This window comes from Chroicocephalus ridibundus, chromosome 6 (assembly GCF_963924245.1).
Source record: "Chroicocephalus ridibundus chromosome 6, bChrRid1.1, whole genome shotgun sequence".
NCBI lineage: Eukaryota > Metazoa > Chordata > Aves > Charadriiformes > Laridae > Chroicocephalus > Chroicocephalus ridibundus.
In genome coordinates, this window is record NC_086289.1 from 58,731,165 (window position 1) to 58,756,792 (window position 25,628).

General features: G+C 50.2%; 3 protein-coding genes across 8 annotated transcripts in view; 2 read left to right on the plus strand and 1 right to left on the minus strand.

Moving 5' to 3' along the window:
* Positions 1–9,670, plus strand: part of PAK2 (p21 (RAC1) activated kinase 2) — a 48,404-nt gene extending 38,734 nt beyond the window's left edge. For 4 of the 5 annotated variants that reach the window (XM_063339961.1, XM_063339960.1, XM_063339963.1 and 1 more), the window contains 4 exons: positions 566–665; positions 3,316–3,512; positions 4,027–4,164; positions 4,684–9,670. In XM_063339961.1, coding sequence (XP_063196031.1) covers positions 566–665; positions 3,316–3,512; positions 4,027–4,164; positions 4,684–4,770 — 522 coding nt within the window. In that variant the 3' untranslated portion in view covers positions 4,771–9,670. The remainder of the gene's footprint in view (positions 1–565; positions 666–3,315; positions 3,513–4,026; positions 4,165–4,683) is intronic. The other variant, XR_010071764.1, reaches the window with a different exon arrangement.
* A 4,344-nt stretch (positions 9,671–14,014) lies between these two features.
* LOC134517929 (aquaporin-12-like) lies at positions 14,015–16,763 on the plus strand. Of its 2 annotated transcripts, XR_010071766.1 has the most exons (4): positions 14,015–15,099; positions 15,578–15,694; positions 16,285–16,524; positions 16,632–16,763. XR_010071766.1 is itself a non-coding variant. In XM_063339964.1 (3 exons), exons 1-3 carry the CDS (start codon positions 14,493–14,495, stop codon positions 16,464–16,466), a joined length of 906 nt encoding a protein of 301 aa, XP_063196034.1. In that variant the 5' UTR covers positions 14,015–14,492; the 3' UTR covers positions 16,467–16,763. The 2 variants fall into 2 exon arrangements, 1 of the variants encoding a protein (XP_063196034.1); XM_063339964.1 differs by having other exon boundaries at positions 16,285–16,763.
* Positions 16,764–19,671: 2,908 nt separating this feature from the next.
* LOC134517874 (galactose-3-O-sulfotransferase 2-like) lies at positions 19,672–24,428 on the minus strand. Its single transcript, XM_063339861.1, has 4 exons — positions 24,379–24,428; positions 22,699–22,809; positions 21,182–22,124; positions 19,672–20,523 (listed from the first exon to the last, which is right to left on the minus strand). The coding sequence occupies exons 1-4, from the start codon at positions 24,426–24,428 to the stop codon at positions 19,672–19,674; spliced, it is 1,956 nt and encodes a 651-aa protein (XP_063195931.1).
* Positions 24,429–25,628: the final 1,200 nt, after the last annotated feature.

Consider the following 25,628-nt stretch of genomic DNA (forward strand, 5'->3'; position numbering starts at 1 on the left):
AAAAATCTTACAATTTTATTTTTTGCCTCTTATTCTCAAATAGCCAAAGTGAATTTCATGTTTTTAGGCAGAAAGGTTTTAATCTAAAAGCAGTGCAAAAAACAGTATCAGTGACTTCATTATGAAGATGGTTTACAGCCTTCGCTGTAGGACAAGTTGTATGTTGAGAATGAAGTCTCACCAATCCCTCTTGGTGGGACTTCAGGCTAAAAAGTTCCTACTTAGTCCTTTATGGTTCCTCTGTAGTATTTGTGGGAGGTACCAAAGTTAACATCTGGGATTTTTGAGAGCATGTTGGGTGATGACTGGATGATGGGGAGTTTAATTTATGGGTTTGTTAAGATAGCAGAGAAACCCCACGGTTAAATGATTTTTTGACCTCATGAGATCTGGAGAGTATATTTTAGCACAAGAGCTTCCTCTGCTGGTTGCTTTAGATAATACCTGTTATATTTTTGCACTCAGCGCTGGCTGAGGGTGTAACCATTGCTTTTGAATTTGTGTTCACATACACAAAATTGTGTTTCCATATGCTGAATATTGTTTTCTTTTTCTTCCCATCCAGTGCTTGCAAGCGCTTGAGTTCCTGCATGCCAACCAGGTCATCCACAGAGACATTAAGAGTGACAACGTGCTGTTAGGAATGGATGGATCAGTTAAACTAAGTGAGTACCAGACAATTGTTTCAAGGTTCTGTTTTCCCTTTCCCAGTAAACTTTCACTCCAAGAGTGTAAATCAGTAGAAGGAGAGTTGGCAGGGAAACTAGAGGTGAATTTTTATTGACTACGAGTAATAGAAATGAATTCTGTGTTACAAAATGTGTAACTCACAGGTGGCAGGTATTGAAATTGAGGGCCCTAAGACTAAGGCCGCGAATGCGTTAGACCGGAAGGTTGTGGAAGCAAACCCTTGCCACATGAATACGTTGGTAAATGTGAAGTAACTGGCACCACGCAGTGAAGCAAAGATGCGAATGATTGCAAGAGAAAAGTTGCAGCTAACTGCAGTCGCTGTGTTAGTCTCTTCAGGTTGTCGTGACTCGCTTTTAATGTTGTGCCCTTTGCATTAGGCAGCCGCTAACAAGAACATTGTACGTTGTTAACCATTTATATTGCAGTCGAGTCTTAAGCTGCGCCTGTACTGGGTCCCCTTTTCTTGGACTGAAAGTGTAACACACTTTCATTAATATAATCATGAAATGACAAACGAAACTACTTGCTTTTCAGGTAGTTGTTATGCATGCACGGACTTGTGTACAGACAGTCAGTTTCTGGTGTGTATAAACGTGTGTGGCAATAAAAATACGTGAAACCACACGAAGATGCTGTCAGGAGTGTTGAGAGAGAGGTGCATTGTCTGACTTCTTGGTACGTAGGAATGCGCAAAGCATAAAGTGACCAAAGAGTTAAAGGATGGTGTTTTTACAGCTGTGTAGGAATTTGAAATTCCATGAAAACGTATCTTAGTAGTATTCCTTACTCTAGATGGTTTGCAGGCCCATATTGGTTATGAGATGGAGTATGAAAAAAGATTGCGAGCAACCTGATTTGCTTACCAGCACTGGTGGATGCACTGCTGGCTTGCATAGGAGGCTTTATTTGGTTTTGGTTTTTTTTTAAGGGAGTGATGTGTTTGTGCACAAACTGTGTGGATTCAGAGGCTGAAGATAAGTGAATAGTTACGGTAGAGGATGTGGCTGAGAAGAGTTAGCTGGAGAAGGCTCAAAATCATAAGAGCTGTCAAAGCAAAGCAGAATGGCAAAAGGACAGGGTTCGCGGCCTATGTAAAGAAGCGTTGGCCCCAGGAGATTGGGCGAAGATAAGGAGGAGAGAGAGACAGGAAAACAGGAGCTAGCTGTAAAAATGCCCTGTATGAAGGGCAGGTATTGTAATCAGCGTTGAGACTAGCCCTTCTTCAGCTGTATGACTGTATAGCTTCTAGGAGTTGTTCAGGGTGGAGGATGGAAGAAGTCGCACCTTCTTTTCAAGCTCTCCCCCCTTCTCTAGGGGAGTGTGGCTGCTGGTAGACTGGTGACAGGAGAAGTAAGAGATACCAGTCTGCCTGTCACCACTACATGCCTCCACACGCTCCTGGTTGGTGAAACTGAGTTCTACATCTTGCCTGTCTTTTCTCTCCTTGCTGGTGGCATGGTGTTGGGGGCCTCATTGGTAGGTCAGGACACATACGCTGCTGCCGCTTCGCTGGTGTGTTCATTGAGATGACGCCTTGATAAAGGCCAAGAAGTGCTGGCGAGGAACTCAGTGGTTACTATAGGTTTGACTTTTTTTCTTTTTTTTCCTTTTTTTCTTTATTTTTTTTTTTTTTTTTTTTACAGGCAGCATCTTGACAGCTGGGGTGGGGGTAGTTCTTTGTTAAATTGTCCTCGGTACAACTTCGCATTTTCCTGACTGTGGCTCTCTTGTCAGCACTGCGTGGCATAACACTTTCAAAACTGACTCGAAATTTTACGTTCTCTCTCTTTCTCTCTTTCTCTCTCTCTTTCTCTCTCAAACGTAGTGTCAATGATAAGGTAATATCTGTCTCCTGCCTTAACTGTGTTCTTATTGATGCTTTACATGCCTGGGAAGTGGGAGTGCTGCAGCTGGATAAAGTAACATGATGGAACATGCATTGCTGCTGCACCTGAAGGCTATAGGAATAGGTGACTTTTCTCGTTTTCTTGAGTGTGGTTGTTCTCTTCGGTAGTTACCTTGTGGAAAGGTTTGTTTGTCCAGGTTCCTTCTGCTGAGTGGGGTAGCACTTCACTTATCCGAAGCCTTGTTTCCATGTCTCTGTCAGCTGTAGTGCCTGTATTTGATGGACAAATTGCTGTGAAACGTTGAACTCAGTAGCTGCACAAATTAAATCTGTTTAGCAGGGCAGAAGCCGTGGTTTGTGGATATGCGTTTTCTAGATCAGGCTGTATAACATGCCGTGCACAGAACTCTTGCCTTCTGTGTTCTGCTTCATTACTTTTTTTTGGCTGTTACCAGTCTAGGAATCTTGAAGACTGGGCAAAATACCATTCTTCTACAGGGTAACCTGCGTTCCTTTTCCAGAGCACAAAAAGCCTTATCTTCATGCCACGGAAATCTGCCCTGCTTAAACACCTTCAGGTTTTGTATCTATCTTGCACGTTGGATTTTGTATTATGGTGAATAGAGTGGGGGGAAGAAAAAAAAAAAGGAGACACCCCTCCAAGCCCCTCAAGTGTGGAGCAGTAAAATATATGTGTAGTAATAGAGAAGTCTTGTAGGAAGCCCACTTACTTGGGGTGCACCAATTTAACTTCTTAAACTTCTGTTATCCTACAGCCGACTTTGGTTTCTGTGCTCAGATCACCCCAGAGCAGAGCAAGCGCAGCACTATGGTTGGAACTCCTTACTGGATGGCTCCTGAAGTGGTCACACGGAAAGCGTATGGCCCTAAAGTGGATATCTGGTCTCTGGGCATCATGGCTATTGAGATGGTGGAAGGAGAACCCCCATACCTCAACGAAAACCCCCTGAGGGTAAGAAGTCCAGATGTGGCTAGAACTTCTTATGGATGCTTTCAGTAATTGTTCATTGATAGTATTTACATTAAAAAGAAAATGAAATGAAAAAACCAACAAGCTTTAGCAACGCAAGAGAGTTTCTCCAAAAGGAAGGCAGCCGTCTTGAATTTGCCATCAGCCCTACCCTGAATTTTTCTGTTTGTAACTAAAACATTGGACTTTGAACATAGTCTTCTGTGCTAGTTTAGGGAAAGTAAATCCACTAGGTTGTGAAAAACGCTGCTTGTGTCAGAAGCTGATACTTTCTTTGCCAAGTATCTGTTGCCAAAAGGTTTTGAATGTTATTTTACTACTGGCAAGAATAGGTCACAGCTGCGTAGAATTGTGGCATTCTTAGTTTTGTGTCTCGTCCGGGAGAGAAGTAGGCTGCAGAGCCCTTTCTCATCTAGATTAAGGGGTTCCACTAGGCAGGTCAGTTTGTCGTCTTTTAAAGATTTGGCTTGGTTATACAATACTCCTCATTTTACAGGCTTTATATTTGATAGCAACTAATGGCACACCAGAGCTGCAGAACCCCGAGAAACTGTCCCCAATATTCCGGGATTTCTTGAACCGATGTTTGGAGATGGATGTAGAGAAAAGAGGATCAGCCAAAGAATTGCTACAGGTGAGAATCAGCTGATTGCACAGTCTGAGATACAGAAGCCACGAGTAAGGTCAGGCAGTGATAAACCGCACTCTTGTTTTTGGGTTTTCTTCTGAGCATTCTACTGGAGAGCAGTTGGTAGGAGTTACGGTCATTGAAGATTGTAATATATACCCTGGAGTCTTTCCGTCAGTAATCTGTGCTTTCATTCTGCCACTGCTAAAGCGTCCAACACTTTACGTACTTACTGTAATTGAGCCGTTGAAGTGAGCCGAATGGCACTGAGAGAAGATGTTTGAGCAGGAAACCTCTTTATAGTCAATCACTGGAAAAGGAAAGGCCTAGGTGCTTTTGGGGTGAGGAGTAACCATTATCAGGCTTTGAGGTGCTCTGGATCTGTCCCTTCAGGAGCTGGGCATCAGTAGCGTTTGCATTGCTTTTCACACCTCAGGATGGAAAGGGCTGTGTAAATGTATGGCGCTTACTGGCTTTTTAAACGGTGTCTTTCACGAATTTACTGTGTTTCTCTCTTCCTGGCAGCATCCCTTCTTGAAACTGGCCAAACCTCTGTCTAGCTTGACGCCACTGATCTTGGCAGCCAAAGAAGCAATGAAGAGTAACCGCTAACATTACTGCCACAGCCTTCATCCTTTTTTGTTTGTTTGTATTTTACAAATCTTTATAATATATGAAATTGTTACACTTCTGGGGGGAGGGGAGGGATTTTGTGGGAGGGGAAAACGTCTGCAAAAGGGAAGAAACTCTCATCCAGAAGACACCCAAAAGAAATTGTGGTGACTCTAGCGATCCCTGTCTGGGGTCCAGAAGGAATTGAGGACTGAATTACTGGCCTTTTTTTGTTTGGTTTGTTGTTTTGTTTTTTGTGGTTGGTTTTTTTTTTTTGTTGCAGACAGCCCAGAAATGCCACTTACTGTGCCCGGGGTTTTTAAGGGTTTTTAACGACTTTGCTGTTACAGCTCCCATTCGTTGTACCCTGCTGGGTACTTTCAATACTTGAATGACAGATTCAAGCTTTCAGAGAGCAGTACTAATTTTACCTGCTGATCTCTTTCACTCTCCTCTTCCTCCCTTCTACCTATTTACTTTTAAACCCTGCTAGTAAGCTTCTGTATGACTAGATTCACGGCAAGTGTGACAAATGTGAAGGTACATCTTGCCCCTCGTATTTTTTTTTTTTACGGATTAGCTGTTACTGTACTGTAGAGTTGACAACTTGGCTACTTAAGAAATCGTAATGTATTGAGATGTGTTTTGTTTTTCAAGATGAATATGGAGAGGGGGGGAAGAGAAGTATTCAGTTGTTTCTTAATGCCTGTGCTCTGTGGACTTTTAATCAAAGATGTGGCCTCTTTGTAGAAACTTAGTGATCAGTCGAGTCTTTTGATGTCGGTTTATGGGATATGTAGGTAGGGGTCAGATACTTTATTTATGATCAAATGATCAGCTATAGTCAGGGCAAGAAAAAAAATTCCAGCTGTCTTCCTGTCTGCTCTTTTTTTCCCGTTAGACTTGCTGGCCAGAAGCTTAAGGGATAACGTGCTTGGTGCGCTGGGTGGTTCAAAAACACGTATTGTATCTGTTCTGACTTGGGCTTTGGAAGTTATGCTGGTGCCTTTGACTTTTTTATTTTACATTTCCCTTCTTTGTATCAAATACATTTTTGTATATGTTGTAATTTCCCCCTCCCCCCGCAAGCAAATAATGCATCAGCCTATGGAGTTGTCAGAGTTTAAGTATTAGAGCTATTTTTTCCAATTTTGTATGTGCTCCGTTTGTACTAATGAAATCAGGAGAACAAATAATCAGATCTGAGGACACTGAAGGTGCAGAAATTTTTAAATATGATTCGAACAGAAGATTATGAACACCTGGAAATGCCAAAGCGCTGTTCTGAGAAGGCGAAAGCTGAGAGGGGAGAACAGTGCCGTCAGACGTCCATGGGGCTTATTATTTGACTGGCTAGTCCGAGGCTGAGGAGACGTGATGTGTCGCACCGATCCTTTCTCACTAAAGACGTTGTACCAGCTAGAATGGCTGACGTCAAACATTCAATGCAAGAAAAAAGTGCCTCCCTCTGACGGACAGTGAGCAACTGGAGCGGTTGAGTTCTTGGGGTGTTACCGGGGGCAAGTGTAGAAGAGCCTGTGCCCCGGCTTCTTCTAGTGCTACAGTCTATGCATTTCAGCTGCCCCGACAGTTTAACGAAGAGCCAACTGTAGTTACAATGTGCCAAACGATTCTGTGAAAGAATAACTGTTACTTTAGGGGGATTTTATTGCATTCCCAGCAGGGCAGGACCTGGGACGGATAGGGTTATGGGTGGGTATGGACGGAGGACCCTGAATAAAACTTTTTTGCACACTTTTACAAACATTGCTGGCAGAAAATAGGTCATTTTCAGCTAATTTCGGTATTTGTATAGCGATAGAGATGATTGTGTTTTGGGGACTGGTAGCCAAGGTATGACAAAACCAACTTCCAGCTGCGAGCGGCCGGCCGGAGCAGCGGGGTCTGTTTGTGTTGGTGATGGAGGGAAGTGGGATGAGGGTCTCGCAGCATCTGCTGCGACTCTCTGGCTTCTAGGAAATGGCGCGGTACCAACCAGACTGCCTGGATGTGCAGGGCACCGCTGTGCCGCGGGTCAGCTTGCATTCTGCTCTAGCATGGTAGTAAACATTTGTATCGGGTAAATGATGTTGAGTGCTCCATCAAAGGAATGAAACCTTCTAGCTGTAAGTGTAGGAATAGTTATGGTTTTAAATTTGAGGAAGTGTCTCGTTCTAGGCAAGTAAGTCTAGATGCATTTCCCAGGCAAAATGCATTTATGAGCCATGGACAGTAGTAATGGCGATGCCGCAGTTTGAGAGTGTCTGGCTCCCTCATCAAATGAAGCAGCGAGGAGGCTTGGCTGAGAATAAAACCCCGTCGTACCGATGATTCCCTCTTTGTCCATTGCTGGCAATGGACTTTGTGAAACTCCTTGTGCCAGAGTTAAACTGGGAGCTTTTCTTTCTTTCTTTTTTTTTTCCCCCCACCTTTTTTTTTTTAATGGCACAATCTAGGCAGTAAGATAACGTGCGAAAAATTTAGTTTTCTTTAAAAATTGAAAACCAAGAAATCATAAGTACTTTAAGTTATTAGTTCATTTTCATTGATGAATGAGAATGGTTTAAAACACGTTACAAAATTTGTCTAATTTAGTCTACTTAGGAGATGATTTCCAAACTTACAGCCATCTTAGCACACAAAACTTGGCCCAGTCCAGAAGTTACCAGAAACATATCTCGGCACTTGCTGTGTGACCTGGAATGGCGTTTAGCCCTGAAGGCGAGAAGTGTCCGCATCTCCCCTTCCCCGCACGGCAGTTTTCTTGTTACATGGTGAGGTTTCTCACCCTCCCGCTGCCAGAAATGGGGGCCAGAGGTGGAGCTGGCAGAGGAGGAGAGCCAGTAGAAGGTTGCTGGACTGTGCTTTTGTGTCTTAGTAGGTCAGTCATCGCTTTTCTAATGATGTCAGCAAGATTAAAAAATGCCAGCCGTGTTTTTTTTCCCCCCTGGAGGGAGCAGATCAGTGTCCTTAAGACTTGCTGCAGGGCTGTTCAACTCTGCTCTACTGCTGGGGCAGCCAGAGACCAGCCGGAGCTGGAGCAGATGATGCTGAGGGAAGGATTGCATCTGAAAGAGCTGGGATTTGCTCTCTCTTGGGTGCCAGCACAAGGTCCCGAGTCAGATTCCCATCAAATATGCATGTGATACATATGAAGCGTGATGTACAGTGCTGTGGTGAGTTGGGTGTATGGAGCTGGGCAGTTTATGGCTGAGTCGCAGGCGTGCCGGGAATGTGTGATTCCTGGGATTTTCTTGTTACCCTAGAATAAACCAGACTTTTCATTAATAGCAGCCACGGTGCTGGGAACATGCACTTTGACCTGCCTTAGGTGTTAACGAGACTAATTGTAGGCTTCCCCCACCCTGGCTCTCTGGTGCAGGGAGGTGCAAAAGATGTGGTGAGAGCAGATGGGAGAGACTGGCTCCCTCTGTCAGAGAGGCTGGGGGCTGGGCTGGGGAGGGGGCAAGGGGGTTGTTCAGGGTCTCTCCAGCTAGAGTTGAATAAATAAATGTCTCTGATTCGTTTTTCCCTCTGTTCCTCACGCTGTCAATGGAAATGGAAGTAGGTGCAAGCTTTCTTTTTATTTTTTTAACTGTCTTCAGATTTTAATGTTGCCTTTTGTGTAATTTAATCCCATTATGTTATTTAATTGTTACTGCAATATTAACTACTGTATTTGTTGACTTTGTTTAATAACTGTTCTTTCAGGGCTAGAAATAAACTTTTAAAAAACATTTGTTTTTTTTCCCCCTTCCCTGTCATGAGTTTATACCTTTTAAGACGAGAGTAGCTGAAAAGAGTACACGTTTCGATGTCTTAATGAGATTACCGGAATGTATTTGTTTGTAATTAAGATTCTTACGAATGCTTTAATTGTGATGGATATCATTTTATGCTATGCTAGCCTGTCCTGTTTCTTTTAAACTTTGATTACTCATCGGTGTCTGTACCAGCCCCGCGATAACCGCAAGCTTTCCTTGCCGTCGCGCACTGCTGGCAGACGGTTGCGCCTCCCGCAAAACGCTCCAGATGACTGATGGGAGGAGAGCGGCTCTGAAACACCCTTTTCACCCACCGTGGAAGAGAGATCCCACGCTCTTCTTGCGAAGGGAGCAAAGCAAAGACCAGCCCTAGTCTGTTACAGTCGCCTCTTCCACCACTCGTTTGCTGTAAGGTAGCCTTTTGATAGTGACTGGGGTGGGACTGACGGGCCAGTAAACTGCGATTATGGCAATACAATGATGTTCCAGTAACTAATCTTAACGAGACTGCTTTATTTTGCACCGTGAATATCATCCAGTATCCCGCAGATAAACATTTATGGCACAGGAGACGCGGGGAATGAGCTGTCCTGGTGCCTGCTTGGAAGACGCTGCTCCAGGTTCTGCGCCGTCCACGCTGATCAGCGTTTGACCGGCAGAGTCGCACCGGGCGAGGACTCGGGATGAGATGGATGGTGCCTGTTGGTAGGCTGCGGAGACTCACTCGTGTATTTCATCGAAACTACGAAAATGCTGTGGCGTGTTGGCGTGGCAGCCTGGCTAAAGAAAAGGACATCTATGCGAATTTACTTTGGGGTTGAGAGCAGTTCAGTTGAAATCCAGATGAAGCGTCTGGCTCCGTTGTGAATGTCGAGGACTCACCGTGTCGTGTGTTTCCCATCTGTTGTTGGGAAATCATCTCTTCCCCTTTCTTGCATGTTGTACAAGCTTTGCTCATACCACTGACAAAGGGAAATGAAGAAACCACTCGTCTTCAGAAGCCTTTTCAACCAGACATGAGAATGTTGTTTTGCACAAAGCACTGTCTCTTCAGGTTAATTAATTTGTTGTAGTATCTTTGTCTTGATATATAATTGACCCTTTATGCATTTAAACTGATGTTCTCTAACTCTGCATTTAAGTGATTTTGCATTTAATTTATGGGGGAAGAAGCTGACAAGAGGAGGGAGAAGGTGCTTGGTGGAACTCGCTGGTTATCTGGCAATTGGTCCTTGTGCTGCCTGAAGGAGAGCAGGGGTTTGGCTGAATGTGGTCTGCACAAGTTGGAAATCGCTGGTCTTCGCTTGATAAATCCTGTTAAGTCTTGTGTGAACTTGCCCATCCCTTGCATATACCTGGCCTAGACCAAACGCAAGAGCAGCCCCATCTTTTTGGATATCTTTTTTTCAACATTGTTCTTCAAGCTGGTAGAGTTGGGGGCAGTGATTTCTCCCTTTCAGGGCTGCTGTTTGGTTGCAGCGTGTCTGAGGCAAAGCTGAGCGCCGATATTCAGACTGCACCAGCAGCACACTGGTTAAAACCAGGATGGCTGAAAACCGAGGATCCAAATTTCTGATTAGCGTTTTCGCAGTGGTGCCTGAAGAAAAGCGTTGGGTTTCCCTGTCGTCTATGTGGCTCCTGTGCGAGCACAGCCGTTGTCTGCAAACGCCTGCTCCCAGGGATTTGTACACCTGCGGTTTTTTTCCTATTTTTATAACTTGCATTTTGCTCTGAAGATTGTTTTTTTTTAATAAAAATGGCCATCCTCGGTCATGTGAGAAAGGTATGTGAAACCGCTGAGCTCAGCTAAATTCTTGATGTTGCTCTCCAGATGGCTGGAGGAAGCAGGTTTTTCCAAGAGCTTTTTTTTCCCTACTTTGAACTCCAGCCTAAGGAAGGATTTTTATTTTTTTTTTTTCTTGAGGGGGGGGCGGGGTGGGAAATACCAACAAGTGAGAACAGTGACTTTCTGACTGTAATTTCTCCACCTGCAGTCTGTCAGGAGGGAGGAGGGCAGTGCTGGTGCAGCTTCTCCTCCTGCCGTTCCCCTGCCGCGATGGTGACGCTGCTTTTTCCCGTTCCTGTCTGCCAGCCGGTGTCTGTGGGGGGAATATCTTGCGCCGCATCGTAACTTCATTTCAAAACCCGTTGACCTGGTGTTATATTATTGAAACAGCCTGTAGGGACTAATGATTATTTTTTTTTTTTCTTTTTAATGGGACTTGCCCACTGGGAAGTTAATGATTGCTCATTCGTTTTAAGACACTAAAAGGCCGCCAGACTTCTGCTTTGGAGACGTGTTGAGTCAGTAGAGAGGAGGATGGGACTGGAATGTGTGCCTCAGCGCGCAGATACGTCTCAACGCACAGACTCAAGTTTCTGGTGTTTTCTGAAGGGCTTGTGAATAACGAATCTGGCTCGCTGTAGCCGCACATCAGCGGAGAAGATGCTGATGTGACAGGGCATCTCCACGGGATGTTTTGGAGGGGGAACAGGGGTGACCTTCCTAGGGACAGACATCTCCCTTGAAGTCAAGGCTTTTAGAGCCAAGGACAATCCATCTTTGTTATTTTTTCCTCCCGGCGAATGCTTGTTTTAAGGATTTGGGTCTTTTCACAAAGCCCAATTAACTCCTGGCTCTCCTGGAGCCCTTTTCATCTGGTTGCCTGTGGGAGGAAACCTGCGGCCGGGTCTCTGCTGCCTTGTCGCAGCAGCTGATAAGGGGTGCTGCTCCTGGAAAGCTTTTATCCTGCCCAGTAAAACTCTCCCTAAACAACCTGACAGCTATATTCAGCTGTGGCTATTACCTCTTTGTGGGTGAAAAAAGTGTGCTGGGAGGAGCCAGCATCGTTCTGTTCAGCTTTTGTTACCCTTTAGTGTTTTTGGACAGTGTTTATTTTACTTAACTATGGAAATGCCAGCTCCTTCCTGTCCCATGGCTAAAAAACCCCAAACATTTAAAATACCTGCATTTTAAGCTGTTGTAGTTCTTGGCAGCCCTGAAAGCAAATTCGGTTTAGAAGAGACACTGATGTTCCAGCCACAGAAAAGTGGTTTTCGGTGCGGATACCTGAATTTTTAGACAATCTTGTTTCGAGAAGAGCAGCCGTGTGGACTCTCGAAGGGGTTTTGCCTTTGCAGTGGCCTGAAGACGTGCTCCAGGACGGAGCCTGCAGCGCGTCCCCTTCTGCTGTCAGCGCTAAGGGGAGATGGGAAACGAGCCGCTTGTGCCGCTTGTGCATGTGTCACTGGCCTTATTTAATCCCCTCGTTATCCTCATGAGCGACAGCTTCCAGCTCCTCACTCCAGCCCGGGTTAAGTGTCCCACAATTGCAGGATGTGCTGTGGGCATAATTACAGGTGATGGACGGGAAATAGCTTTTAAAGACCTCTGAACATTCATTTCCTAAGGCCCAACTCTAAACGCTTGAGAAGATGGGGGGGGAAAAACAGTTCCTGTGGGAATCAAGAGAGGGGGAGTTTTTTTCCCCAGGTTTACCATGGCTCTCACAATGTTTTCTATGTCGCAGCTGTGTTTGGAGGAAGGGGATGAGAACGCACTTGCTTTTTTGGGCATTAGCTTTCTCTTGTAAGAGTAGCCAGGCATATTTGCGTAAGGGGCAATGCGTTACCCCCCCGCCCTTTATTTTTTTTATTTTTTTTTTTTTTTAATCTGGATGGACTCTGCTCAAAGGCTGAGATGCCCTCCAGAGGGGACCTGTCACAAAGATCTCGTCTGCTCTGTCAAAACCCTCTGTTGAAACCAAGGTTGAAATGCCGGTAGCAGGGATGGAGCCGTGGAACGGGGTGATCTGTGGAATTCTTCTGTACAAACTGACCCTCTGTCTCCTCTGTCCCATCAGTCAGCAGTTCTCCTCCAGGCACGTGGTTTGGGCTGGTGTCACTGGGTCCTTGTAAGGTTTTGTTTCTAAAGATGGGAGCCTGAGAAACACAAAAGTAGGGGAGATGGAAAGAAACTAGTTGGATTGCGATGTTAAGTGTTTGTGGTGTTCTGCAGCAACAAGTAGCTTCCTCTGACCAGCGCTTTGCCAGAGCTGAATTTTCATGAGGTCAAAAATATAAATTTTCTGACTCTTTTAAAGCACATTTCATCTTTCTTTATTCAGGCAAGCTCGTTTGCTCATTTGAGGCAAAAGATGCACATGCTCCTCTTGCCTTATGGAGAGAGAAATGGGTCAAAAACGGTAAAATTGTGATACATTTTGAGGCAGCCCAATGAAAACAGGGCAGTCGTGGTGGGGAGGAGGGGCAGGGCGATCCCTCTCCCTGCTCGGGCTTCCCAAGGTTCCCAAAGCAAGGGCCCTGTGCTGTGATCACCGGGGACCGGGCGCCTTTCCCCAACCACCTTTGGGTGGGCACTGGGCAATGGCAGCGGCTGCGGGAAGGGAGGTGGAAGGAGGGAGAGCGGGGCAGGAGGGGCTGCTGAGGCTGGCCGTGACCTTCACAAACATCTCCAAAACGTCGTGTTTCTTTTCTGCTGTGGCAACAGACGCCAAGCAGATGCTCCTGGTTTTCACGGGTCAGTCTGTGTCACCGCAACCGCCTTGAACTGTATTAAGTGCCTCACCCCTGGCTCAAGTGTGCTTCAAACTGTGTCTCCTGGCAATTTCTTTTATAAATGACTGGGGGGGGTGGAAATAAAATGGCATTAATAAAAGCTGTTGGCTCCTGGCATGTGATGGGGGTGGTGAGAGGAACCTGTGGTGGCCGCCTGCAAGGGCGCAGGACTGGGCTTTGCCCTGAGCATGGAGTAACCCAGCACGCTGGTCCTGATGCCCAGCAGCTGTTTCGGGGTATGTCCCACCACTTGTTCCCATGGTGGCAGAGCACGCCTGGGCACGTTTGTCCCTGCAGCACGCTGATGATGAAGGAGATGCTGTTCCCGCTGCAGGGATGGGGTCCCGCTGCAATTTCTGCTGCAGAGCAGAGGAGTGACCCAGAAGACGCATCATGAATTGTTCATGCTCTGTTAACTATGAGTTCCCGATCGTATGACATTGTCCACCCCATCCCACCCTTCCTGCAATGGCCTATGTTTTCCATCGTTCACCATCCCCTTTGTTCCTGCAGACCCCAGGGGTGGGAGTCCAGGGCTCCCCAGTGACCTGGCGGGAGCGGGGACAGAGGATGCAACCCTGGAACAAACCTGGTGTATTTTGTCACAACTGCTGTCGACTCCATCGCGTATTCAAAGGTCTGACCCAAGTGTATTTAGATGTTTGGATGGTGTGGGTTTCAGAAGTCAGGTAATGACGACACCGTGGGGTGGTTTTGGTGGAGCTGGGAAGGATCCCGTCTCCAATACTTGTGTTACCAGCAGGAGGAGTTGAAACGTCACTGTCGTTAAAACGCCAGCTGCAGACCACTGGCATGTGCAATTAGTGCCACCAACAAACAAGGTGAGGTCTTACTCAAGACAAGGATAAGGAGCAGTAAGCAAGCCAGGCTTTCAAACTGGCCAAAGACGGACTTTGCTGTGGCTCAGCCCTGCAGAGATGTCAACTCTCTGATGGGTTGCTGGCTTTCGAAGAGTCCCCTCACATCCTAGGCTTTGGGATTGGGGCACTAGATTGCTTTTTTTCTGATGCCAAGCAGAAACAAAATGAAGGGGTTTGCTCCTTCTGGAAGACTTGAGCAGCTCCGGGGAGCTGCTGCAGGCTCCCAGGTGGGACTGCTGGGGGCTTGGAGGCTCAGCAACCGCGTGGTGGAGGTGACACCAGGACCTGCTTGCTGGGACAGCTGGTTGGCTGCTCCAGCTGGGGGTGAGTCCGTCTGCTCCCCTGGCCGCAGGCATTGCCCTGCAAAGGAGAGGGCAGCACGTGCAGTGCTTCCCAGGCCTGTCGGGCTGCGCCACGTTTGCTTACACGCGACTATAAAGAGGAGGTGCAGAAGCTTTCTCTGCTCCTTCCAGCCTCAACCCTCAGCGCGGCCTTTGCTATGGCTGGCCTGAATGTCTCCATTGCTTTTTTTTTCCTGGTTGTCGGGGTGTGCCAGGGGCTCAGGCGGCTTTCCAAGAGGCTTCTGTCTCCTGGAGCGTACGGCTGCCTGGCCAGAGAACTCGCTGGCTCGTTGCAGTTGTGCACGAGCTGCCTTGAGCTGAGGATGCTGTTGGAGATCGGCCCGTGGGGTGGTGGCTTTGGCCCAGACGTGGTCCTGACTCTGCTCTTCCTCCTCTTCGCTCTTCATGGTGCCTCCTTTGATGGAGCATCCGCCAACCCGACCGTCTCTCTCCAGGAGTTCCTGCTCCTCGAGTCCAACCTCACCGCAACTGCTGCCAAGCTGCTGGCCCAGGCTGCGGGCGTGGGGACGGGCTGGGCTGTCACCAAGCTCTACTGGTCTTGGGAGCTGACGCATTTCCACCTCATCCAGAACCTGATAGCGTCGGAGTGCAGCTCCTCCATCCGCACGTCTCTGCACCATGCTGCCTTTGTGGAAGGCACCTGCTCTTTCCTTTTCCACCTTGTCCTTTTCAAATTGTGCCGGAGTCACCCAATCTACCGGGTCCCTGCGCTGGCAGCGACTGTCACCTTCCTGACTTACATAGGTGAGCAGCACCTGGCTTTCTTTTTCTAAGACATTTAGCAAAATACCTAATTTGTGGGGATTTAACAGTCCCTTTTTCATCTTCCAGGACTCGAGAGGTAATGATTACTAAGGCATTTGTTTTCTACTTATTTTGGGGAATATTCATTTTGGGATGAAGACGGTAATTTAGGCTATCCAGGCACCCGTATCTTGCCCCAAGACTGGGAGCGCTTTCCTTGAATGTCCCCTAACGTGAGCCCTTGGTCCCGCACTGAGCCCTTCTGCTTCTTGCAAAGCTCAGGGTGACAGGGGTGGTGGGGGGGGTGGGTGCTGTTGTTACACAGTCTGAGATGCTGCTGCCGGGGGTGAGTGGCAGCAGAGATGCTCCCTGCAGGCAGGAGGGGTCACAGGTCTCTGGGTGCAGCTCTTTGTCCATCTCTGGATGGACATCTTTGGATGCGAGCGAGACTGATGGCCATGCTTCTCTTCCCACGCAGCCGGACCATTCACGGGAGCCTTCTTCAACCCTGCCCTGGCCGCGGTCGCCACCTTCCCCTGCTCAGGGAACAGCTTTTGGGACTACGTCCAGGTTTACTGGCTGGGGCCCTTCGCAGGTGAGATCTGTCCGGGTGGTACCGGGGGGGCAGGGGTTGGGATGGGGGGCAATGGGCAAGGCAGAAACGCTGGGCCTAACGCAAACCGTTCCTGGCAAAGGGCTGAACTTGCCAGTGGCAAGTGTCCTTTTCCGTCCCCTTCCCTGTCACCCGAGTCATCCCTCTGCCATCCGTTTTTTAAATCCAATTCCTACACGGGTCGTAGGCAAAACTCTCCCCGAGGCCGAAGTTTGGAGGAGATGAAGCAAAGATGTTTTCGGGCAACGATAGGCTGAGCTACGCTACTGAGGTTGTCCACAGCTTCAGGATGACCATGGGGTGCGGGATACGTGCTGCCTTGAATGCAGAGAGCGGGGAAAGGAGACTGGTTTATGGCTCTTTTGGGTCAAAACAAGCCTCTCTATTATATTAAGGACACCACGGTTAAATTCTCCTTCAAGTAACCTAGCAAGGGTCTGTTAGATGCTGTGAGTGGGGACTTTGGTGGCGCTGAGCTACATTTTGGTCATGAGGAAGGTTGTGGTTGTGGCAAGGGCATGTGGCCAGACGCTCGACGCAGCACACGGAAGGGGTCCGTGCTCTTGTTTCAGGGATGCTCGCTGCCCTCCTGCTGTACCAAGGCAACATCCCACGCCTCTTCCAGAAAAACCTCCTTTACAGCCAGAAGAGCAAATACAAGATACCCAAGGCAAGGGTGGGGGCGCACGTGGAGGATAATGAACCGTGTCGGAAGAGGAAAGGGCAGAAGAGCAGCGCCGAGCCTCGCGCCTGAGCCGCGGACGGGGGCTGAGGAGGTCCCGGCAGCCCCTCTCCTGGCAGCGGGTTTCCTGGTGCGGAGGATTTTGCTGCTCATCCCACCCAGCATCCATCCTACACATTCGGTCCCTACCGCAGGGTGAGATTTTTTTTTTTCTTTTTTTTTTTTTTTTTTTAACAGCATCGCAAAGGAATGGGCCAAGCTGGCCTTGCAGGACGTCTGAATCCCTGAGCTCCTTTGGGAATAGCTTTGAAAGTCACCCTGGAGAGCCCGAAATGTTTCAAGCCTGCATCGCTACCTCGGTGGGGGGGGGGGGGGAAAACCCTAACACTTCGGCATAAATTGCTGGTTGTCTTGTATTGCCGGGAAGCTCACAGAAAGTCAGGACGATTACGTGGACAGGCTTGAGCAACTCCCAGGTTATTGCATCGTGCAACACTTGAAATAATCTGTCTGGGTCTCTTGCAGCCATAAAAAGCATAAACCAGTAACTGCCTTGGAAACTTGGGGTGAGGAGGAAGCAGGCTTTGACCTTTTGAGTTACTAAATGGATATTGGTCAAAAACGGGTGGTTTTTGAGTTAAGCTGACGTCCTTGAGTTGCACGGGGTGAAACTGGCAGGCCTTGGAGAGGGGTTAAAAATGCTCCAGGGCAAGGGAGTTCACTGGCCACAACGGGAGACCCTGCTCCGCTGTGGACGCGGTGCTTAGCCTGGGTTCCGGCTGCTCTAAGGCATCGAGAAACGGTGCACGACGTGGCTGCGGTTAAGAAACACCGAGACCCAGGCGCAGCCGGTACGCAGCCAGGGAGGGCGAGCAAGTCCATCCCTGGGCTCCTCTCCACCTCTACGTGAACTGTTCCTAAAGATAAAATTGTGGTTTGTGGCAACGGTAATAAAAATAAATGTCGTGATTGGCATTTAGGTGAGTGATGTCATTCCTGTGAGCTCTGTGCGGGGGGGGGGAAGATCAGCCCATCCCATCCCTGAAAATGGGAGAAACTGTGGAGATGCCCAAACTGGCTCTGCCCTGCCTGCCGCTTGCTCTGGAAGGGGGGTAACTTGGGTGGAAACCCCTGCTAAGTAAGTGGGGCTGCCCCCAGGCAACGCCAGGCACGAGACACCCCGTGGGTGCTGCACCCCGGGGGTCTCTCTCCATGGGGAAGAGCAGGGGCTGGGGCAATCCCACGCGCAGCATGCCGGGAGCGGGGCCGCTGGCATCTCTGGATACGGAGCTGCTGCCCTGTCCCCGCCAAAAACGGCCAGTTCCTGCGTTCTGCAGCAAACAGTCATTTTTGCAGGATCTCTCTGGGCGGAAAATCCCTGAGCTGAATATGTTCTTGCTGCGCTACAGCTTTTTGGAGCAATCGGGGGGTGCGTGCTCCGGGGCAGGCCGTGCTTTTCACGCGATGCTTTGGTTGTACAAGTGTCCCTGCCCTGGGTCACCTCGGCAGGAGCTCGAGCAGGGAAGATCTGCTCCTGTTTGCTGAGTTGCGAAGAGTGAACAAGGAAGCGGCACCCGATTAAAATCCAGGGTGAAAGTGTCAGATGCAGGTTTGGTACCTGGACACGCGGTGTCCCCTGCCCTGGGTGCCAGCCCTGCTCCTCCCTGCATCCCCACTCTCTGTCCCATCTGGGTTTTTGAGGGACGGCCTTGTCTATGCTGCCCGTGGGCTGCCCCTTTCCCTTGCTGCCATGTGGGATTGCCCTCTGGGGTGAACCGGAGACCGCCGCGAGGGGACCTCTGCAAACGACGAGACCACACCACGTCCCCAACAGGAGAAAGGAGGGAAGGGACCGACGCAGCCATACGCGGCCGTGCCTCACAGGTGAAACTTTATGGAACAAACAACGCCTCAAAAACCACGCAGAAAATTCCCCCCAAAATGACGCCCCTGTGTCATTCCCGGCTGGATGCTCAGGGCTGCCTGGTCCCTCGCAGGGAAGGGCAGTGGGAACGCAGTCTGGTTTTTTATCCTGGTTAAAAATGTGAGTAGGAGATGGGGGCACCTTTGGGTGGAAACCGAAACCTTTGAGGTTCCGCGTGGCTGCATCTGGGATGCTCAGATCTCCCAGCAATTTTTTGTGAACCTCTTTTGGTTTGGAAATCATGCTGAAAATCCCGAGCTGGAGCCTCCGTTTATCCAAACCGGTTTGCTGGCTCTGCTTTTGATTTGAGGTTAAGTGTAGGATGTGAAAAGTAAGGTCGGCTAGCCCACCACAACCCCTTCTTGTGGTATTTTTCCCCAGCCAGAGCGTCGAATGTTCCTACGGCCGCTCCAAGTCTGGGTTGGGATGTCTGGCTGCCGAGATGCTCTCCAGACTGCTCTCGGACGTGTGGGGATTTAACGTGCAGTGCGACACCGTGGTGCCGGCGTCAGCTCTGGGGTGGGAGCCAATCCTATACACGCAGCGTATGAGCGCAGCGTCTGAAGGCAACGTGCGACCACAGAGTCAGGGCAAAAAAACTTGTTGGTTTTTTTCCTTTTTTTTTTTTTCTTTTTTTTTTTTCCCCCCAGTACATTTTAAGAAGTTTGAGGTCCGTTCTTGGGCTGCTGGGGAGATTGTCTACCAGGCAGACTGATGTAATTAAGGGGAATTAAGGGGGATGGTGGATATTGTTATTTTTAATTAAGAGGCTGCTTTTCCAGCACAGTAGCGTAGCGGAGGAGAGCTGCAGCTGGACAGACAGACTTGTTCCCAAGCTGTAAATCAAGCTCTGATTTACAGCTTGGCCTTGCCCCATTGCAGTCTCTGGCTGATGGGAGCACCAGGCGAAGGGCAGCCACGCTGGAGCCGTACCTTGCCTACCTGCGGTACCCGGCGCGGTGCTGAGGACCCGGGCTGTCCTCCTGGTTCTGCTCCTCGCTGCTGGACTCGGTGCTACGCAGCGCAAAGCCCCAGGTCGCCTCCTCCAAGGCTTAGGCCGCCAGTCCGGGGTTTTGCCCTGTTTGCTCAGGACCTAACCTGGAAGTGTCATGTCGTGTCAAGCCCCCGGGACCCCCCCGTCGCAGCCCGTCCTGCTCCGTGGCAGCGTGTAGCACCCAAGAGCTTGTGCACGGTCCTGCACAGACAGAGGTGGCCAGGGACTCTCGTGGGCAAGCAGCATCCCAGCCCGCCTGCCCCCCTGGGGCAGAAGCAGCCCCCGAGCCCAGGAGGGGAGCACCTCGCTGTCCTCAGCAAAGGCAGCCGGAGAACAACGCCTGGAGGGGGCAAGGAGGCTCAGTTTTGGGTGCCCTCCGGCCTGTGCTGCGGGGCATTGCCCTGCTGAGGGGGCTGCTGGGTCTCGGGGAGGTTTTGGGCAAACTGCTTCTTGTAAAGAGCGCTGCTGTACTGCAGCTCCGGGGTCACCAGCCGCCGGCACATGCGCTCTGTCTCCTTGTCCAAGCCCTGCTTGAGGTTATAGCCCAAGATCCTTGCGCTGCCGTGCTGCAGTGGCTTCAGGGAAGAGTCCTTGATGTGCTTGGGGGCCACGCTGCCCATCCCTTGCAGGCAGGTCCTCGCCAGCTCTCCCTGCCTCTCCCGAAGCGCCTTTACTTCCCGCTGCATGCGCTCCCTGCCAATGTCTCGGTCGATCCTTTCCCAGAAGGTCCTGTTGAAGTGGGTGTAGATTTCCCAGTCAAGCCTGTTCCATTCCTTTATCTTCTCCACAACGGTGTCTGAGAGGGGGGACTTGGTGCTGCTGTCCCTAATGTTGAGTGGGAAGGAGACGACGCTGTCCAGGTCCCAGCAGAGCATCTCCTTCAGCAGCACCATGGACTCATCGAAGTACTCGGAGATGAGGAGCAAGTCGAAGGACGCCTCGATGGCCTTCAGCATGAGTTTCACCCTCTCGGCTGAGACCTCTCCGTCGGGGTTGAAGCCGAAGTCGAACGTCATGAGGTTCCTGGCGTAGTGCCTGTCACCGTCTGTGGGGTTGTAGTAGTGGTAGGGTTGGCGGAGGAACTCCTCCAGGCTGCGGACGCGGGAGAAAGCTGAAGCGCCCTTGTAGTATGCGAAGGAGGACTCCATGAGCTTCACGGGGTTCCTCAGGATGGAGAAATAGAATGCTGAGCTGGGCACCACTTTATGCACCTGTGGAGGAGAAAAAGGAGGTTTTAAAGGTGTGGAGTACCTCATTCACAATCCTGTGCTCTGCTAGAAAGCAGAAACACTCGCCGGAGGCGGAGATGGTGGGTGCTGGGGAGGTTTTTAGGGTGCAGATCATCAAAGGAACTTTTATGCCAGCAGTAGGGAGCCCCAGAAGAGGTACAGGGGAGAGCAGTGACCACAGCTCCCCACCACAGCTGGGTGGCCTGTCTGGGCCTGAGATAACGTCCTGTCTCCTTGCCAGATCTGCATGTCCTCAAGTGGCATCCAGAAGGCTGGATGCTGGGCACGGCTGACCTGAGCTGATATGCTTAAGGCGTTCTCCTCTTGCAGATGGGACCCTCTGGGCCTGTCCAGGGAGCAAGATATCTCCAAGGCCCCACCAGACAAGAACGAGATGATTGTTGCTGACTGCTACAGATGCTGTCCCTTGGCTTGTCTCAGGTCACAGCACAATGATTCATCAAACCTGTTTACAGAAGCTCTCAGGTGATGCCCATAACATGGGAGGTACCTGGGGGCAAGCCTGTCTCTCTTTAGCTTCATTCCTGAAGAGGTTAGGTGCTCTACGGGTGTCCCACCTTGCTCCTCACAAGCCCCTCTCTCTCTCCCCTGTTTACCCTTCCCAAGGCTCTGCCCATACCTCCGGCTGCAGGAATCGCATGTGGTGGCAGAGGATGTTGAACCGCCGAGGGCTGCTGGGGGAAAAGCCCTCTACAAACCTCGCCAAGAAGTGGCGTGGGTAGAAGAGCTGGTTGCCACCCCCGATGGGGAAGGCGAAGGTGAGGTTGTGCATCTCGCCGAAGCGGAAGAGGATGTTCATGACAGTGCTGCTGGCACTCTTGTGGACTTTGAGGAAAACAATGTCAGTCTTGGGTTTGCATGTCTCCCCTTGAGAGGAGGCCCCTCTAGCCTGCTGGCCTTCTCCAGGAGTCACCTTAGAGACTTCTGTCCAGCTTGGGAAAAATCCTCTCTCCATGTCTGTCTTGTAAAAGTCCTCTGCTTGTGGAGGTTGAGCTGAATTTGGCAAGGAGTGTTCAAGCAAGTTGCCCCACTGATGGTGGAGGGAACCCATGGCTTGAGGCTGAGACTGGCTCTGTACCACCACCTGCCTCATTCCTGGTGGTGATGTTCTCCTGTGGTCCTCTGCAGTCATCCGGTTTGCAAAGATTAGGAACTTGCTGGTGACAGCATCAGCATTTGCCAAAACTGCAGAGATCCTCCCAGGAAGACCTGCAGAAGGACCCTCTCCGGTTGCTTTTCGCAGGCCAGGAAGCTGGGATTTCAGCCTCGTGAATGAAGGATGGGCTTTCACCTTCTTGCTGCTCTCCACGGGCTGCCACGTCCAGTGCTGTTCTTGGCTGCCTGGGCTGCTTTCCAGCGGGGTCTCCTGGCTGAAGTACAGATGCATCTGAAAAACGTCCCGCACTCTTTCAGTCGAAGTCGGGTCTGGCGTGGCTTTCCTCTGCCAGTGCGGGGAATTGTCCTCCCACAGCAGGTCGGGGGTCTGGAGGACGTAGTCAAGCCTCTTCTGGCCATGGTCCATGGTCTGCTGCAGGGCACGCTCCAGCTCGCACCGGCAGTTTCTGTAATGGGGGGGACATGGGACTCAGCTGCAAACGGGCAGAAGATGGAAGGAGTGTGCAATGAGGGCAGCTCCTCTGCAGCTCAACAAAACCCCCCTGGAGACACCCCAAAGCGTGTTCCCTCGACTTTCTTGGGTGAGTGTCATTGCTGGTGGGCGTAGGACTTGACCACTGCCCTGGGAGGTTGGGGTGGGTGCAAGAAAAGAAGGACAGACCAGTAGTGATGTGCCAGTGCCCCTGTCCCCCTGGAGCATGGTGGGCTGGTGGAAAACGGCCAGGCAAGAGAAGGCAAGGAGAGAGAAGAGCAGGTGGCCTGGAGAAGATGACCCCAGACTGGGAGGATGCTCAAGGGCTGTGGGGTCTTGAGGCCATCCAGAGCAGCCTGGTTTAGACCCAGAGTGGGCTCAGCTCCAACCAGGGCATAGGGGTTGGACGTGAGAGCCCCAGAGAGGTCCTTTCCCACCTGTCTAAAGAAGACACTGTCAGGTGGTTTTCAGGAGGACAGTTTTAAGCCAACCTCAAGTGGGCAGCGAGAGGCTGGAAGCTGAGGTTTGCAGCCCTGCTGGGGACCTACCTGGGAGGCTGCAGCTTCTCCACGACTTGAAGCGTGACCAAGAGGAGGACGAGGAGACTGAAGAAGACCCAGAGCCGACCTGGCTGGCACCTGTATATTGCATTCAACTTCCTACAAGGAAGAAAACATCTCAGACCATTAGTAAGTAGAAGAAATGTGTGTGTGAGGGGCAGAGGGAAAAGACTTTGTTTAATTTTTTTATTTTTTTTTTTAAATAAGATCATGTTTTCACGGGTGAAAGAGGTGCAGGGGCAGCGATAACCAACAAACCTCAGAGGCTGCGCTCAAGCGGTGTAGCCTAGTGGAAATTTCCAGCTGGGACACAAATATCGTACCGAAAGGTAAACAGTGATAACCGCGAAGTCCCTTGGCTGCTCAGGGACACCTTGTCGGCACAGCCCGAGCTCCCGCTTCAGGAGCAGGAGCTGCTTACATTTGCCCTGCCCTGCCCGGCCTAGAAATGTTGGGACCCTATCTTTATAAACAAAGACAATAAACCTTTGTTTTCCCTGCTCTCCCCTTCTCTTGACGCCTGCCGGTGGGGGTGATTGCCACCTGCACAGGCTCCAGGTGTGGAGGTCCCAGCTGCACCTCTCCGGCGTGCAACCTGGGTTTTAGTCTGGTCTTAGCAAGTCTGCAATGGCAGCACGGTTTCAAGTCATCGGCACTACGCTCTGGGGTTTTGGGTTGTGCGTAGGGACGTTCAGGCCGTGAAAAACATTGCCAGGGGACTTCTACTGTTTTGTCAGGCTTGCTGCAAACCACGGTGGAGCTTCGTCGTAGTCTTAATCTTAAGCGGAGCAGTCTGGGAACTAAGCTTCCTGGAAAAAAGGATTAGTTTGCATTTCATTTCTGCTGGTTTCTACCCAGGGAACCTATTGTTGCCAAACAGATGATTTATACTGAGAATCTGGTTACATCCTCTGTTGTGGAGTCCTCCTTGGGTGGGAGTCCAGCCTGCAAGCCCCAGATGGCTGCTCTCCACCTCTCAGAGAGAGGGAGCAGGCACAGGCTGCTTTGCTGAGCATGATACGGAGGGATCTAATTAGGAAGAATTAAGGAAAGCAGAAATTTGGGCAGTTCTTGCTTGGAAGCCGTGCTGTGACAGCTGATGTTTGTTGATGTTGCCCGCTTCTTTCAGTGGACAGCTTTTGACCAAGAGAGTGTGCCTGGGACTGCACAGACCTGCTTGTCCCAGAGTTTCTTCATCTCCTTGGTGCTTTATCTCCTACTCCAGGCAGTCTCGTGACGTGTGGGAGATGTCCTAGCTTGACAAGCTAGCAACGACGCAAACATGGGCTGTCGTAAGTGGTCACGTGCATCCCCTTGGTGCTGGTGAGGAATTTGGGTTTGCTATTGAAAAACTGGACTTGCTCCAGAAAAATAGTCGACCAAGCATCGTGACTAACTGTGGTTTCCTTCTGTAGTGGTTGTGCATCAGTTTGGACACTGATGGGTATGGTTCTGCCCTGCTCTCAATAACATCCCTCACTGAGTTGAAACTCTAAGCTCCTTCTGGGAGAGTTTTAACGTCTAAAATACTTGGGATTGTAATGGCTGGGGACGTCTTTGTTCATGACGGTGCTGCTGAGGATTCAAAAGGCACGCACTTACTAGCACGGTGAACAAACTAGTTCACAGCTTCCCCAAAACCTGATGGCAACCATGCTCGTTTCCCACTTGAGGAGCAGACAGATGGGCTTGGACAGGTGGCTGGCAAACGTGCCCATGGCTCACTGCCTGGCCACGCAAGCAGCACAAGGAGGAGCCTCGTGGTGTCAAAGATAAACGGATGTGACAAGGAATGGATCAGAAAAATGTCAAATGCTGAAACAGTGCTTAAAATGCCAGCACACGTTAAAGGGAGAGGGTAAAAGCAGAGGCTCGGGGCTGCCCCAGAGCTGCGGCAAGGTAAGGCTTGCTGAAATACCCCGGTGTGGAAGACCATCGATGGCCAGAGAGACCAAAGAGGGAGAAGGCAGGGAAGGAGGAGTTGCTCCAGGATGAAGTGATGCTGCCGGACAGATCTTGTTGGAGACTTGATCCAATTCTCCCACCGCTCGAGGAGAGCTGATGGTGAGTTCACCTGCCTGGCCAGCCTAAGAAAAGCGGCGAGAAGGGAATGAAGAGCGAACTCACTGTGGTATTTAGCGATATACCCCAACTCTCTGGAGAGATCTGCACCAGCACCCAGCAGCAAAGGCAGAATGACGCAACGCTTCCCCGGCAAGTGGTGCTGAGGTAGGCAGCACCCTCTGTCACTCTGGTATCTGTGTTTTGTGCAGATATAATTCTGGACTTGCTTCCACAGACATCCCTGGTACTAAACTTTCAACCTGTGGAGAATCTGTGAAAGACCCAGGTCCTTTTGCTGCCAGTCCGCTGCCTCTTTGAGATGACCATTGAACAACGCAACACGTTGCTGGCCGCTTGGGTCCAATCAGGCTAATGTAAAGCCATAACCCTTCCTCCAGGCTGGCTCTGGTGGGACGCACGTGTCTCAGGGAGGGTGCGCTGAGAAAGGGGGAGCTGTGGCAGCACTGAAGTTTGCACTGAAGATGCCAAGAAGTTGCACTGAAGGCAGCAAAACCGGGATAAAATGGCACACGGAGCATGAGAAACCTTTGTCTTGGAGGCTGGAGCAGCTGGACGATTTGTAGCTGGATGAGCCTTCAGGAGGCTCGACTGCTTTCCATGGGCAACTCCTTCTCTCGTGTCTTGGGGCAGAGCTAAACGCTTGAGATCAAAGCAGCAGGAAGATGTCCAGGATGCAGTCGGAGCTGTTGGGAGCCAGCGCTGCCCCGTAGGGCTGGTCAGGCTGCGAGAGCAACCAGCAGAGTCCTTGGGAAGGCAGTCCTACGGCAGGCAGGCCGTAGCTGAAGAGCCCCCGTGGATCAGAGCCCGTGTGCAGTCACCACAAAAAGTGACAA